At 40.4% G+C, this 14,066-nt stretch overlaps 1 protein-coding gene across 4 annotated transcripts in view; it reads left to right on the top strand.

Annotated features, from left to right (window-relative positions):
* RBMS3 (RNA binding motif single stranded interacting protein 3) overlaps positions 1 to 14,066 on the top strand; it is a gene marked incomplete at both ends in the record, with an annotated part of 445,352 nt that overhangs the window by 368,021 nt on the left and 63,265 nt on the right. For all 4 annotated transcript variants that reach the window (XM_082306039.1, XM_082306038.1, XM_082306037.1 and 1 more), the window contains 2 exons: positions 5,190 to 5,236; positions 12,728 to 12,824. In XM_082306039.1, the coding sequence (XP_082162165.1) occupies positions 5,190 to 5,236; positions 12,728 to 12,824 (144 nt within the window). The remainder of the gene's footprint in view (positions 1 to 5,189; positions 5,237 to 12,727; positions 12,825 to 14,066) is intronic.

The following is a 14,066-nucleotide window of genomic DNA, read 5'->3' as shown; positions in this document are numbered from 1 at the left end:
AGTTTCTTCCCCCTCCTCTCTCTTCTATCTTCAAAGTGTTTCAGTCAGAGTATCTGCTGCCAGGGCACAAGAGATCCTTGTGCTGCGATGCCTGGCAGATATTAGCAGTGGTAACAAAACAAGTCCAGGAATTTCAGTGTTGAAATTTCACTTGATTCCACTGTAGTAGCCAAGAGCACACCCATTCCCCTGGGACGGCAGTCCTCCATCCTGCAAGGGTGAGGGGATGAGTCAGAGGAGATGGGGAAGAGAGACTTATCTTCTGGTCTAACTCCCCCATTGGTTCATGGCAGAAATCCCTTGAGTCCTAGGGTACAACCTTATTTTTCCAAATCTCACCTTAAGGAGGAGAAACCCAGGGAGCCTCCTGCTTGGAAAACCCACCACATCACTGGATTTCACCCCTTTTTAGTTTGTAGGCTTTTACAACGTTTTTCCAGTGGGACTGTGGCCTCCTCCACAATAAGAAATCCTGTGGCGACAGCAGCCTTGCTTTGCGCAGGTGCTCCAGCACTAGGCGTAGGCTGGCCAGAGCAGGTTTGAGGAGACGTGGAAGATTCACCTCTGAGGAAGAGGCATGGGACATCTCTAGTAGGTCAGTATTGCAGTGAATTTTTGCACACAGTGAGGAAAAGATGCATACACTGAGAGAAGGTGATATGTTGGTAAAGTTGTTTATGGAAGCAGCTTCCCAGCAGCAAAGAAGATATCGTGCAACCTAAAATTTGGTCATTTATGGATACTTCTGTTTGCTGGAAGACAGATACTGGGCTGATAAAGGTTGTTCTTGTGAGAGTTCAGAGAGATTTGGAAGAGAAATAATAAACCCACCTTATTTCACAGGATATTGAAGATGTGATCATTTTTTAAATAATCACTCCACAACTTAATCATTTCTTTGAGAGATTTACAGATCCAATTTACATAAGCAATGCAAATGTGATGGTCTAAGCGTCTTTTTAATGAGGCAAATGTGCTCATTTATGTTCAAATCATAACAAAGAGAGGGAAAACAACAGAAACAGAACACCTTGTCTTTGCCCATGGAAAATTTTTCACAGTCAAGTGTTGAACAGAGGCCTTCAAACTTCCTGGGAGAACCCTTGCCTTCCAGAGGCTTTCTGTTATTTCCTGCACTTTATTGAAGGAAAGAGCTTAAATTTAAAGAAAGGTGCAGACTGGGTCTCTTGTTATTAGAATCTCTTTGTTCACGGATGTCAATAATGAGAAAACAGCAGCAACAAAATAGCAAAAATCTTCAGTCCTTTGTCTTAAGTTCAGACACTTTGGTAAAAATAAACAATAAGTAAACACATGGTTTAAATAGTCTTTTAAAAAAATCAGTATTTTAAATGAGATGGTTTTACTTCTGTGTCACTTGTGACATTCTGAACGCACCAGTCAAGTAATCATTGAGAATGGTCTTTATTTATTATTATGTGTGGGACTGATAGCAGATGTCCCTTTTTTTGATTGCTTTAAGGAATTGCATGTTGAAATGTTGAGGTGCAGGATTTTCATTCAGTAGCTGAGTATGTGGCCATTATCTGGCTGAGCAGCATAAAAATTCTGTGGTTCAGTTGTTCCTTCATAGAAGATGTATCTGACAAATAGTTTCCTAAAGTGACATTCCATCATCAGTGCCACTCGCTCAGGTGGCGTTTCACCAGGAAGTGTCACTATCAGAAGAAGGAATAAAACCCTGTCCTTCCACTGAAACATGAGCAAAACAGTGGATGAAAAGACCTGGAAGAAAATACTCTTCAGCACAACTGAGGACTGCTATAGAGGCATCAGCCAGTGCCTCGGTATAGTTAATACTGTATTAAGCACAGTGACAACTATATTCAGTGCTGTTTTTGACAGAATAAGCTGGACCTCTATCACATGGAAGTCTGAGGCCAACCCTAATATTCTGTATTTGGTATTTTTGGAATTCCTGTTTGTGTGCTACGGAGGAAAGTGCAGACAATTTTCCAGTAACTTATTATTGCTCATCAGTTTTTATTCCTGATGAATGAGGATGCTTCAGACCATAAATCTTTCACTGGTCCAGGCTAACTCTTGCCTCTCCCGGGCTTCCAGCCAGCATATTTTTGTAGGGAGGAATTACACAACTTGATGAGAAAGAAGTAAATAGTCCTCTGTTAGCAGCTATTTGAAATAGCAGCTGTTTAAGGCCATTCAGCAATGGAGGATATTAGCAATATTACTGGGCAAACTGTAGGTGGTGTACCATATGCACATATTGCCACACGCTGTGTCGTATTTGTCTAATGTGAAACTTTCATTTACTGGCAAATGTGATAGTGATATTTATAGTGGTCACTGCTGAAGTACTTGAACAGATTCTGGTAATCTGTCACCGTGCAGTATGGATATGGAGCATGGATAAAGCAATGAGTGTCTAGCCTTTCATATTTTGTACTCGCCAGGCCCACAACAGTGTCCCTTATTCCTAGTATCACTAATATATAATGGTGGTGGTGCTAATATATAGAGAGAGGAGTATGTGCAGTTTGTCTGCACGCAGCCACACGCAGGTCTGGGCTGTGATGGCATTGGAGGGCAAGCTGAGGGTCTGTGCACGACCATGTGCTCTAATATCAACTGAAAGTGGTGTAAACGTGTGTTTGCAGGTCTGGTCTGGACACTGAGCATTGTTAGGGCTCCAGTGAAAGCGCTGCTGCAATTTATCCTTTCTGCACCCTCATACTTACTTATGTCAGAGAAACTAAAATAAGAGCCCTCCCTCCCTTGTTGCCACTTTGTCCCCAGGTGGCACTAATGCGAGCTGTGGTATATAGTGGGCTCTCTTCCAGACAACTCTAAGGACCGTTAGATCTAGAAAGTCCCTTATTTAGAAAGCTTGGATCTCTCATTTCCCAAGGGATTATAAGGGGTTTTTTTCTTAGTCTTGAGAAGATGTGTGGTAAGATGTTAAAATGTCAACACCTTGATTTATAGAGAATATCTTAAGTTATTTTTAAGTTTTTTAAAAAATTGTTAGAACTATTTTTTCTGTCCCTCTAGGGCTTGTACATAGTATTTAAGTTGTCTTTACCAGCGCAGGAATATAAAAAGAGAGCAATAACAAATTTTACAAGTGTTGAAAAGAGAAAGGAAAATAAGAGAGGATTTTTTTCTCTAAAATGTATTGCAGACAAAAAATGGTTATGATATTAAAGTTTTATTAGCTCTCTTTTGGGATGAGCGGTATATATTTCCATTAGTAATTAATGCAGCCTTACCAAACAATATAATATGCTGAGAAAGTATAAGACATAAGAATATATAAACAAGTAGATCATCCCTTCTGATTTTCTAAGCTAACTTATTTTTTACATTAAAATTAGCAGTGGTTGGGGTCACTCTAAATTTGATTCTTTGACATTCTAAACATGCAGAAATAGCCATTTTTTTTTCTTTGTATGAAATGAATGCATTTTAAAAAAACAGCCGTGCGTTCTTGGCCTTAGTCTCCTGAATTATCCTTTGCTTGGGAGATGGTACATATGTTCTTAAAACAATGGCATTTTCCATAAGCAAAGCATTTGCCCTAGCAGCTGCTTAAAAGAATAATGAGAAAAATATACAAATTTAATAATGACATGAACATTTTTTTGGCTACAAAAGGTAGCGTAAAGCCTACGCATTCAGATCAGAAATTATTTTTGGCCTCTGGAAACCTGGACCATCTCCTCTTAGACCAATGTGCAGCTGCCAGGCTAACCTGGCTTTCCAGGAGTGCTGCCCGCTCTCTGCCTGCTCATCACCAGAGCACCCTGGCTGCTCACCTGCCTGCGTGGGAGCCAGCCAAGCCCAAACGCTTTCCTGACCTGTCTGAGCAGCCATCTGGAAGGGGGCAGATGCCATTATTCGAAAGTACTTTGGTAGATGGGTCCAGGGGCATTAAAAGCTCCCACCAGGAGTGTGGACCCTGCTGCACAGTTAGTAAAGCACCTGTCCTTGAAGCAAGCGCTTCTGTCTCCTGTCTCAGGCAGTGAGCATATGGTCCGTATGACAAGTGGAGAGAAATGCAGTGCCTTGGGGTGGGAGGGTGCTATGGCCATTTTTCAGCTTCTCCCAAAGGGAGAGGAGCATCTTGAGTAACGGGGGCCCTCTCCTCTCTCCTCCTACCCCTGCACAAAGGAAAGCATCTGCCCGTCTCCTGGTAGTGTCTTATATTGGAAAGTATTTCATGAAGGGAGGAAAAAAATAATAGGGAAGACAAACAGTCAAAGCAAATGCAGTGTGTGGGAGGAGAGATTATCAGCCCAATATCTTAAACTGGATGCTGGGGAAAAAGCTGGTCCTTCCCACGCGGCCCCAACTGCCGTCTTGGAGCATAAGGGGGAGCGGGAAATTCAGCCGCCAGTCCTGCTCTCTCCCTGCCTTTCCCGCGGTACCTGTGGGCATGTCTGCTAATGGTGGCGGCGGTGACGGTTGTTAACTGGACGCTGTTTTGACACTGCCAAATCCTTTCGCACAGGTCACCATCTGCTCGGTGGTGAACGGCAGTTGAAAGGCTCTGTGTAGCCCATTAAAAAATTCTTTTGCTGTCCAGATTTCTGGAGTATTTTAAAAGCCCTGTTTAGAAGCTCGAGCACTTTTTTTTGGTTTTTTGTTTGGTCTTTTCTGCTTCACAGCCCACTTTTTGTTTCTTGTCTTATGGTAATGAATTAACTGTAAATAGGAGTGACAGCCCAAGGAAATGGTAGACTGGGGTCATGCAGGGTGTGGCCTTTGTAGGAATGATGAGACTCCTTCATGAGAAGCTCTTGCGAAGCTGGCTTTAGGATATTTACCAACTACCTGTCTCACAGGCAACAGCAGGATTTGGCCTTGTCTTCTTACAGCATGCGATTGGATGTAAATGCATTGATCTCAGTGGAGTTATTAACTGCTACTGGTACAACAAAAGCACTGTTTGGCCTAAATGTTATGGAGAGATGACAACCAACATACTGATCAGATCTGTTTCTTGGAGATCTCTCAGGCAGAGGAGGTAGCCAATCTGTCTGTGCTGCTTTGGGCCATCTGAGCTTCCCTGGAGAATTCAGATTTCCATTTAAGTTGCATTCAGTTTTTATTCATATTGCTTAGAATATGTTTAACGTCTTTTTTTTTGTCTTTTTTTTTTCTTCAGTAATAGTAAAAATCTGTTTTTCTTCCCTAACTATGTGCAGGCTGGCATGGCTTTGACTTACGATCCAACAGCTGCTATACAGAATGGGTAAGGAATGCACGTTTTCTTATGCTTTTTTTTAAAATTATTTTGAATGCCATCTTCTGTTTTCTCTTTCTGTGGTGAAACTTATTCAGAAGCAAATTCACTCAGTCATATTTTGTCTGAAGCATGTAATGCTGTATTGTCAAGTTCTTCTTTTAGTTTCCCTTTTGTTTTTATGCCCTCTTGTTTGTAATATCCATTTGAATGGGAAGTTGTTTTTCCTAATAGTTTCCATCTCTATTTGGCAAATGCTGATGAATGTTTTTTTAAGCTCGCTCTGTCATGAAATGGAAACCAGTAAAGTTTCCCTTTACTGACGTTGCTTTTGTTAAAATAATCATTGAAGATTCCAGCATATTTTGGATAATAGAGCTGTTACTTCATGTGGGGTTCTCTCTACAGGCTGGCTGGCTTCCATAGCATTGTCTGAATAGACATGCCTAATAGAGAGAAAGTCTTAAATTAGCGTGTTAGCAGATGGGATTTAGGGGTAAAATTCTGAGCAACACTCTTCTTCATTTCTCAACTACGGTTTACTGACACAAAGAATTGTAACTTTTTTTTCAAATTTAGCAGAGAAGTTACATCATCGTATTATTTACCTGCATGATTATATTTCCAATTATTTCATGAGCTAGAAAAACAGAGCCTTGAAATCTAGCTGTCCTTTCAGAGAGGTTAGCAACAATTTGAAGAGAAGCAGGAGGTTCGGCCTTGAACTTTTTGACAGTCACTCTTTGATCAGAGAGATGTTTGATATGATTATCGAATTCCATGGATATTCTCATCTGCATTCTCCAGCCGAAGGAGAGAATGTATTGATACAGGCGAGAATTGGTTTATTTGTTAAATATTTGTTAGGGCACTGCTCCTTGAAGCATTTAGGAAAACACTAACATTCCCAGTAGTTTTTAAAAAAAAATCAATAATAGTTAGTATATTTTGCTTAATTGCCCTTTACAAGCAGTAGCTTTGTAGGACTCATGATATTCCCGTGTTGTGGAGGAAGCGGCCAAACCAGATCAACTTAGAAAAAAGAGGGTTTTTGCATAGTTGTGATTTCAGAATCCTCTGGTTCTGTTTCCCTGTTCTGACCTCCCAAACGAGTCTTTCTCCTCTGTTGTCATACTTTTCAGTTGGTAACAAACACATTATAGGCTATAAATAAAACCGTCACTAGTTCATAATCCACCAGTGTTTCATCCAGACAACTGGCTTTTATTTCAAAGGAATTCCTATATATCAGTTGTGTGAATGTTTTGGAAACTGTAATTTGAATGATCCTTTGAGATTAATATCATTTTACTTCAAGAATATATTTTTTTTGAAATTATGAAAGTTATCTCAGAATCAGACATTATTTGTATCAGAGAGTACCCATGCTGCTCAGGTGTTCAGGCTGCTCAGATGGTTTGGTCACTCAATTGTTTGAACATGCTGTCACTGATCATTGGGAAAAGAAATAGTACTCAATGGAGAATTTCAGCTCTGCAGTTTTTTAACTGTTCTTTTATATGTAAAGCATGAAATAAACTACAACACTGGATATCTCTCTAAGAGTGACAATTAATTACCGCTTTGACATATCTCTTCTTTCTAGAGTGTCAAAATATTTTCAATTTCATCAGGACAAAACCATCTCATTCAAAATGCTCTTATGGTGAGATCTTGATTGCATGCAGTATCATGAGAAGAAGCTCTTACTATGTGGAAAAAACAATTTGTCCACTAAAAGTTACACAACTACTGTTCCATCCTTTGGTTGCATCTTTAAAATGCTGTCACCTGAGGACCACCAGGACCCTTTGATTGCACAGTTTCTTTTTAGCTCCCCAGGCACTCACTTAGTAGTCTCTACATATCCTGGAGTTATAAATTTTTACTCTTTTTTATAAGCCTCTTTGCTTGCAAGTACAATAAAAATCTAGCTCATGGGTTTTATTTTAGTGAGGTCTGGGAGCACCTCGATGCTTTGCTTGTAAAATGTGCAAATGCGATTTGTTGCTCACTGATACAAGACATGGGTATCGCAGCAGGTATGTGTCCATGGTGGAAGACAGTTAAAGGCTCTTAAGCACTATGAAGTAAAAGAGGTTAACTGAATCGTCGGTGAAGGGGCATTAGGCAAACGCATTGCTCTTCCTCACAGTGCGGACAGTCTGGAAGTGAGCACAAAGCTGCTGCTTTCAGCCTCCTTGTGTTGATGGTGTGCCCATACCCTCCCTGTGGGTAAAATGCTGCATTATACTTCGGCAGCAAGGTGGACCAAGCCGTTAAAGTTTGCATGGAGCAATGTTACCCAAAGGTCTGTAAAAGAAAGACTGATTCCTTGTAGCAGGCTTGTTCGGTGCAGCGGCCAGGTTAAGCGAGTGTTGACCCTGCGCACAGCTCAGGACTTGTTGATGTGCTGTGATAAGCATGAGTCACTCAGTCCTTCAGGTGCTCTGTAGCGTGGAGCTTAGTGAACTGAGGCTGGAGATGAGAAACCCAAGCCAAGGTGAAGATTCAGGTGAGGTATGAATTATCAATAAAACTTAAAAAGAAAGATTGCACATGCTGACATCTATTAGAGTCCTTTATAGGGTTGAAAAATGCATTTTGATGCATGCAAGTTGCTAAGTCTGCACAGAGTTATATGGAGGATGGAAGCCATCCAGACGTACATGTCTCCGCAGGTGTCATAGGGTGGTATTTAAAATTCAGAATTCCTTAAGAGGCATGGATTATATTAGGTTTTAGGTTGGGGCATAACCAAACCTCAGGGAAGAATCTGGACTCTTGTATGTTGTCCAGATGAAAAGGTAGGTTCTCATTGCTCATGGTGTAGTACTATCACTTTTATTACTGTATAACTACGTATTTGCCTTGAAAATCTATAGCAGGAATAAAACAAAAGAGAGTGAGAGAGAGGCTTTCACTAAAAATAGCTAAGATTTTTTCCCCACAAAGGAATAGATAATTTTCTTCTGAGTCTATTACGTTGTAAAGCTTGATTCTCCATTTCATTATATTGTTTTTATGCCCATGTAACTCTGTTTAAGCATCCAGTGGAGTTACATCAGCGTAAAACTGGTATAATGGAGTGGAGAATCCAGCCCGTAGTGTACCATAGCATTGCAGTATGAGTTACTGAAGACGCGGTAACCACACACTTCAGTAGATACGCTCTTTTCCCCTGCCAGTCTCTCTGTGCCTTTTTTGTTATATAATCAGCCTTTTCTGAATTGCATTTACAAAGGTACTCAGGTTTTATTTTGGGGAGTAGTGTGCCTGTTGTAATATGCTATCGATTTTTCAATTTGTGGTATTAATATTGTTTTAGTGGTTTAATGCACTCGTACAAAGAACAAAATAGAGCACTTGTACTTGCACTGTAAGGATGCTCATTTAAAATGTTCCTGAGGCTTGAGTCCTCCTGGCCATTTGACTAAGACTGCAAAGTACTGTATTAGTTTAATATCTGATATCTGGGGGACGATACTGCACATTTGCTGGCCAATGGGCTCAGTATTCAGATAGGTCTTTTTCATCTCAAACATCTGACTCTGTGGCTTATTGCAACAGAAAATTGCTGCCTTGATAATGCTTGGTAATACTCTTACATTATGTGAGCCCCAGGATACTATTTATGAATCTAACTTTTTCAGTACTGCCTGCAGGCATGAGGCATGAGCAAATGGTGTTTATTGCAGTGCAAATAGGGTCTTGCTCTTGTGCAGATTCTGTGTGGAAGCTTGCACGTTCCCCCATAGGATGGGAACCATATGGATTTTTTTTTTCTATTTTTTGGCAGGGAAATAGCGACCAGACGCTACAGATAATGCAGTCCCCAAATGCGGAGGGGGGGTTGGTGTAGGAGGGGAGTATGTGCTTTGTCTCTTAAGCAACAGAAACTGTTCTTAAAGCATTGCCTGTGTGTGCCTGATGATGTACTGGGAACGTGGTTCTTTTTAATGTCTCTTAAAAACATTTTCTTTTGAGCCCTGTATAAACCCCTCTTTGTGAACATCCAGGAACGTCTTTTTCCCTCCTAGTGATGAGTTTTCGCTGTGCTTATGGAATCTGGGCATGCTGAAAAGGTCTGTATTTAATACAAGGCCAATGTCCATTTTGTCTCCTCCCAGCCACCTGCCTTTCTACGCTTTTGCTTTTAGCATCACAATTGCAGATGAGGAGCAGGGACGCTGACTCGCGCCCGCAAAAAACTGTATGGGCCAATGTAAGGATGTAAACTGCATTTGCAGAAAATGCAGTTGAGCCTTTTGGAGAGCTCTCCTTAGAGCCCACAGGTCAACTACCACAAAGCCTACAGCTCTCAAAGTGCCATACCAGACACGGTACATTTTAATGCCAGGAAACTTGGGGGCATAATTGAACAGTATATCTAAAATGAGTCAAAGCCAGTATAATTTGTATCTCTTTCCAGTCCTCTTTCTGATATACGTATTCTGATGACTGAGAATCCTGTGTTGGCTTGGAGTTACTCAAAACATGCATCTTCCACCTCATTTCACCTCTCCCTGAGCCTAAAGAAAAAAAAAAAAGGGAAAGCCTAAGATCGAACATGGCAAGGTCAGCAGCTGCAGATCTTGTTGGGATGCTGTAGGGTTTACACCTGAGCAGGCCACTCTTGCATTTGTGCTCCTCCTGTCTTATTTTAGGTTCCCAGCACGTCACTTATGCCAATTACATATTAGGACATTAGCCTATTTGTATGTAAAGGGAATCTGAGGAGATGTCTCCGTGTCCCATGGGTGAGAGCAGCTTGAGCCCTCTTTGTGAGCGGGTCCTGCCAGCGTGGTACATGGCTGTAGCACTGTGGCAGATTGAGTATCCCATGCCTCCGGAAGGCTCCACTTGAGCCTTTCCCTGGCAGGGACACCTTTGTCCTCACCATACCACTGTACCTCATGCTTGGTAGAGAGGCCTTCAGAATATACTTGTTCAGTTCTTGCTCCGTTGAATTCCCTCAGGCAATATCGGAATCCTTTTTGTAGATCCCTTTGGGCACGGGGGATGCTGTGGCAGGAAGACAAACCTTTGTCTCTGGGTATAAGGGATGCCTGATTGCAAAATGTTTGATCTTCACCCTGTCACAGTGACTCGGATTGTTAAACTTGATTTATTATTATTGAAATTGAAATATATGAACTAGATTTTCTCACGTTGTCATTTGCTGTGTCAGATTTCCTTCGTTTCTCTTCTTTGATGCTTTGGTGCATGCATTTTCACAATATAGCTGGGTGTCCTGGTAGTATGTTTTATTTGATGCTTATTTGAGAGCATTCCAAACTGTGACAGATAAATGGTATTGGCAGGGGTGTTGGAAGGGTTGTATTTTTCACATTACCAGAGTATATATTCTACAAGCTTATGTACTATTCAGATAACTGCATCTCTAAGCCGAAACTGAAATGGTTAGCTGTCTGTCAAGTTCTTGGCTTAGCATGCGTTTTCTGTAAATTTGGTAGCATTTGCTGGGATTTATTGGAGAGTTTATTCCAAAGAGTCAGCATTACTTCCAAATGGAAAGTTGTTTGTCCCCTGCACTCATCTTTGTCCGAGCAGTTCATACACGGTATGAGTGCAGCATCAGTGCCAGGCTGATAGACAGAATGAGAACAGAATGAACAAAAATATGTTGTTTTCTCAAGAGAGTTTTGTTTTTATACTGTCCTTCAGTTCGAGAGGTTTATATGTATTTCTATTATACATTTTACCTATAGAGGGAATTCTATCAGTCTGCCATTGACTGTTTTCGTTTGCTGCACGCAGCATTTCTTAGTTCATCCACTTAGCAACAGCATAGCCAAAGTGATTCCTGGTTACCCTTGATCTGAGAGAAGACCCCCATAACAGGACATAGATAACATGCGTCATGCTAATGCCATAGATTAACCCTGCTAGTGCTGTAAAAATCCTTTCCCCTGCAATGTTGTATGACCTTAATGTTTGATACAAGCGGTGGGATACAAATGCCTCTAAGTTCTCATAATAGGATATATATAAAATTGGGCAAAGGCACAGTTTTAAAATAGTCTCTGTGCGAGCATTGTAAGGGCAGACAAATGTTCCTAAAATAGCAATATATTTCTATTAAACAAAAAAATCCCTCAGACGCCACCTGCTGCTTTTGGCATTTTAAAATCTTATTTGGAATAGAGAGAACAAATGATTGCTTCTCTGTCTCCCTCTCCCCTCCTAACTTCGAATGATTCCGCCCAACCTTCAAAGACAGCAGCCTGTTTTTCTGAGGCTATTGGTTGGATGAAGTTGGTGGTTATTTAAGCCTGCATCCAGAATGAATGCATCCAGTCTGAACTAGACTGATTAGTACTAAATCTGGGATGCCAGGGCAATCAGGAAGTAGAGCACTTGTTTAAACACCAGTAATGATTTTTTTGTTGCATGGCTCTCGTGGAAAGCTACTGTTGATTGCCTCAGCATAGGGAGAAAAAACCCAAAAAGACGGGAATGTGTAATCCACTTCACTGTTACAGAGAGAGCATATGTGCAAAATCTTGTGTTACTCATAAGATTGGTGCACTCTACATGAGAAGGATTTTCATGGGGTTTAAATCGGACAAGAGAACACTGGACAGGAGTGTTTCTCTCTCTCGGAGTCCAAAATATCAGCATTTTGACAGCTGTAAGACCACAAACGTTCTTTTTTTTAAACAATTTTATTTTTCTGGCTTACAGTTACAACTGAAAAAAGGGCAAATACAAAAATCTTTACAAGCACACATATATTAAGTACTTACACAATCCACCAGTAGCAATATTTTCCAAGTGATAATTGTATCAATAATCATTAACCCACAGGGAAGGAGAAGAAATACACCATTTATTACTATCAAGCAAGAGATAGTGCAACTTTTGTTCATAGCATGCAACAGTGGAAATAAAAACAACTAAACCTGAGATTTTCAGTGCTGCCTGGGGCATTTAGACTCATAATTCATGATACATTTCAGCAGAAGGTAGCTTTTTTGCTCTCTGCCTAGATGAATGTGAAAATTTCAGCCAGAGTTTTTGTAGCTATCCCTTAATAAAATAATTCAGGCATGTATATGGAATGTGTTATTCTCAGCACTGAAGCATTAAGATCTGAAAAGAAAATGGTATCGCATGTAAAAATGAAATCAGTAATATTGTCTTCAATATCACGTAAGAAATTTCCTTTCACTAGCTAGCACTCTGGAAAATCAGCTGCCTTTGCATTTCAGATAATTACTTCTTGTATTGTGAAGTTCTGTATTTGTGCTAGTTGAAGTGAAAAAAATATGCTTTGTGTAAATATTCCTCCTCCTTTCCATTTTCAAGATCTGTTCAGTGGAGCCATCACATCTTCTTTATTGTGGTTTTGGAAATAGATGGACATAATTACCTGTGTAGACTCTTTTTGTCTTTGCCCGGGAGGCAGTGAATGAGTTAGTCAGAGCCTAGCAGTCGAAAGGTTCAAAAAATCTTGCTTTTGTTCTTTGTTTGCAGATTTTATTCCTCACCGTACAGTATTCCAACAAACCGCATGATTCCACAGACATCAATCACGCCATTCATTGCTGCTTCCCCTGTCTCTACATATCAGGTACGTCAGATTTGCGCTTGTCTACTGTGTTTCCCAGTTAATTATGTTTTGGATGTGGATGAAGGCAGAGAGTATACCACAGAAAATTGTGTGAGTGCTTGCGCTCTTGAGTCACACTTGAAACAAAAGGCTTTCTAGTAGTATTCAGGTATCATTTGGTGTAGGGTTTGAAGTGTTTCCTGTATTCTTTACACTAGCAATGAAAGCCACTGTAATTTTTTCTTATTTCGATCAGCTTCTCTAGTAAACAGCATTTTGCTTCATTTCCAGTTGACAACAGCAGAAGCTTATCATTCTTATTGAAATGTTTTGTCATTTTGGCTCCCCTTCATTAGCAAAAGTTTTTTTAAATGCGTTTTTTTATAATTTATGTTGACTGCATCGTATCTTGACCTTTTGACCTCAGCTGTATTTGCTCCAGTAACAGCATCCTTTAAAAGTGCTTATTTTTATCCAATAATCCCTGACAAAGCAAGATACTTGAGGATAACTGTCCTCATATCCTTCTTTAGTCTCCCCATTTTTTGTCGTTCAGAATTTCTCTTTTCAGCATATCCCTCACAGATCTCCACTGGGAAATTATTGCCATGCTCTGGCTTTCTGAGAGGGAAGTCAAAACCAGGTTGTGTAGTTTTATTATTAGCCATTCTCTGGAAACATATCATTTCACTCTGAAGCTGGTCATTGGCTATACATTTTCCCATTTCAGTTATTTCTATCCTATAGCATCAGTGTTCTTCCAATCCTGAGTCCTACCTGAGATAAGCTACCCAGACCTGCAGAGCTGCATGGTGGGTTGTTCTTAATGTTAGGGTTGCTTTGTTGGGGTTTTTTGGGGTTGTTTTTTTTTTTTTTTTTGAGATGGTATGCTACTGCTTACAGGTAATTCTGAGAGGCTGTGCTTATACTTACTGTGTTTTAAACTTGATCTTCAAAGATAAATGGTTCTTGTAATTTTCTTTGACTTTTGTGTTGTTTAATTTTAGATAGCTATGTAACACTTGCCAAACAGAAGTTGTTTTGGTGAGGTAAATTCAGTAAATTTCAGTAAATGGCAACACCAAAGAAATGTCAGTGCCAGAGACGTACAAGTGCAGCTCACATGCACTTTTCTCAGTAGCAAAGCTGGCTTAAGAGTCATACCTCCTCCCTCTTATTCAGGCCACTGAATTCAGGCCACCCAGCCACTTATTCCCATCACTGCTCCACAGTTCACAGTTGCTCCCTTCTCCCATCCTGACT

Source organism: Platalea leucorodia, assembly GCF_965183815.1.
Source record: "Platalea leucorodia genome assembly, chromosome: 1".
NCBI classification, from domain to species: domain Eukaryota; kingdom Metazoa; phylum Chordata; class Aves; order Pelecaniformes; family Threskiornithidae; genus Platalea; species Platalea leucorodia.
The sequence above is the reverse complement of the archived record's forward strand: the minus strand, read 5'-3'. Positions and strand labels throughout refer to the sequence as shown.